The sequence below is a fragment of the Montipora capricornis genome, chromosome 1 (assembly GCF_036669925.1).
Source record: "Montipora capricornis isolate CH-2021 chromosome 1, ASM3666992v2, whole genome shotgun sequence".
NCBI classification, from domain to species: Eukaryota; Metazoa; Cnidaria; class Anthozoa; order Scleractinia; family Acroporidae; genus Montipora; species Montipora capricornis.
The window spans coordinates 39,728,773-39,731,272 of NC_090883.1; the positions used below are offsets into that span (position 1 = coordinate 39,728,773).

Here is a 2,500-nt window from a genome sequence, read left to right on the forward strand (position 1 = left end):
TTTTAAGCAGTTTTGTCCATAATTTTGGTCCAAGGTAGCGCAGAGAATGTTGACCATAATTTTATGTTACTGTATTATATCTAGGAAAGCTAAAATCAGTTTGTCTTAAAGAATAAGAAGTGCTTTGAGTATTAAAAATGTTGCTAATATAGGCTAGACATTTTTTTTTACATTAGCGTGCATACATCTTGCAGGCGTCTGTTTTTTAGCGTTGGTACCTCAGCCCTCTTGAGTAGATCTGAGTAGGTTGTGTGATGATCTTTGTACACAGCCCTTAAGCCTCTCTCTTGGAGTCTTTCTATCTTGCGTGAATCGCTGGCTTTTACGAAAGTGCCAAACTAATTGACAATACATTAAGTAGCGTAGAATCACTGTTTTGAACAGCACTAGTTTGGCACTTATAGGAATTAGATTTCTTAGTTGCATAAGCACTCCTACCTTTTGGCTGGCCTTCTTACAGATTGAGCTGATATGATCAGTGAAGTTAAGTTTCGAGTCTTAGATTACACCTAAGAGTTCAAGCTTTCCTGCTGTTTTTATTTCTTCATTGTTCACACAGATTGTATGTGTGACATTGTTTTTGCCTTCACTGTCACCATGTTCACAGTGTGATACTTTTTAAGATTCCCAGCTAGAATATTGGACTCATACCAGTTAGTGGCATTGCGCAAAGTTTCTATAAGCTCAAAGGTAACACTAGATTGATCGCTTCCAACGTGGAACATCTGATGGTTGTCTGCATACATAGACAAGCTCAATTTAACAAAAAACTGGACAAAACATTTTGAAATATATTCCACACCAGTGGACCCAGGGCAGAGCCCTGGGGGCAACCTCGACTGACTGTCCTGAATGAGCTTGTGTGGCTGTCAATTTTGACTCGATATTTCAGGTAGCATAGGTAGCTGTCCAAGAGCTATATTGCGCCTTCCTGGAAAACGCAAGCTTTCAGCTTGCTGTGTAACAGTGGTGAGTGGAGAGAATCAAACACTTTAAAAATGCATGTCGGTGATAAGACGGCTACGTCAGCGAGTCTGTTGTCCCTCGCTCGTTTCCATTCTTCTAATAAGTTTATTAAGGTCGTTTCATAGCTGCGCGCTTTTCGATAGACAGAGGATTGTTCATAAATGTTATCTTGAAAAGCAGTTGACACTTGCATGCATATTATTTGCTCAAACACTTTGTCCACACATAGTAACACCTTTATAGGTCTGGCCCCAGTTGTTCAAACGATGGATAGCGCTATCTGCCGGATAAAAATCACTCTCCAATGGATAACTCAATCGGTTTTGCTAGTGTTTGTCCGCTGGATAGTGGCGGGTCTAATTTGCAGGTCGCAGGTCGCAGGTCGCAGGTCGCAGGTCGCGGGTTGCAGGTCATTGTTTCACCAATACAGGAAGTATCCTTAACATTCATAAAAGCTAACCTTAGGCCTAAAAACGTTTGTTTAGGCCTAATTAGGCCTTAGGTTAGCTTTTAAGAATGTTTAGGATACTTTCTGTATTGGTGAAACAATGACCAGCAACCCGCGACCTGCGACCTGCAAATTAGACCCGCCGGCTGGATAGTGATTTATCCGGTGGATAGCGCTATTCATCGTTTGAAAAACTGGGGCTTGTAGTTTTCTTTTTCTTTAAGCAACTCTAAATAGGCCTGGCTAACAAGAACTACTGACACTGATTTCTGGCAGTGTCATGCAGACCTCCAAAAACTGTGTTGAAATTAATTTTTACAAACGGATCTCCCATGTCGGGCGGCCTCAAAAAATATTTGAAAAATTTATTTTCCGAAGTAAACCAGATCATTTGTATCGAGCTCACTAGATCAAATTAGTGTAATGTCAGGTAAGCTAAAATTCATACATTCTGTTGGATACAATGATTTATCTCTCCTCGAGGTCCACTGATATCAAAGCGAAAGTAAACAACTCTGCCCCCCACGGCAAGCATTTAATCACGCAACAGTGGGTCTGATGCAACTAATCGAGTCACGCAGTGGTTAACAAAGATATCGAAAGTTCAATTTCCTTAAAATCATACGTTTGAAATGGTAGTAAATTTTATATTGAGGCTAAGAAGCCAGTAGAGCGTGATACATGCAGATAAAAGTATAAAATATAACCTTATGCAACTTACTGACAACGGAATCAAACCACTGTTTTGCGTAAATCCCCATGAAAACGCTAGTAATGCAGGTTGCAACGGAATAAAACGTATCTCTGTAGCAGATATCATCGACAAACGGTGGATGTTTAGCCAACAATTGGGTTAATAACGAAAAATATTGGAGAATTAACCGTCTTTTCGACAGCATTTATAATTTTATACAGTCCTCTTACCAGTGGCTGCGCACATGCACGACAGTCCGCTCAGAGCAAATCGCGTCAAACTTTCCCGTCCTTTGCGTTCCTTGTTTAGATGTCTTTGCCCTGTCTTTTCGTACATCCTTACTGCCATTTCCAAACTTGCCGTGCCTTCCTTATCAAAGACACAGGTCTGTA

General features: G+C 40.6%; 1 protein-coding gene across 1 annotated transcript in view; it reads right to left on the bottom strand.

The window, feature by feature from the left end:
* LOC138043326 (mitochondrial substrate carrier family protein ucpB-like) overlaps positions 1-2,500 on the bottom strand; it is a 6,228-nt gene that overhangs the window by 3,553 nt on the left and 175 nt on the right. The window contains exon 1 of the mRNA XM_068889563.1: positions 2,339-2,500. This exon is cut by the window's right edge and continues 175 nt beyond it. Within this exon, the coding sequence (XP_068745664.1) occupies positions 2,339-2,456 (118 nt within the window). The 5' untranslated portion in view covers positions 2,457-2,500. The remainder of the gene's footprint in view (positions 1-2,338) is intronic.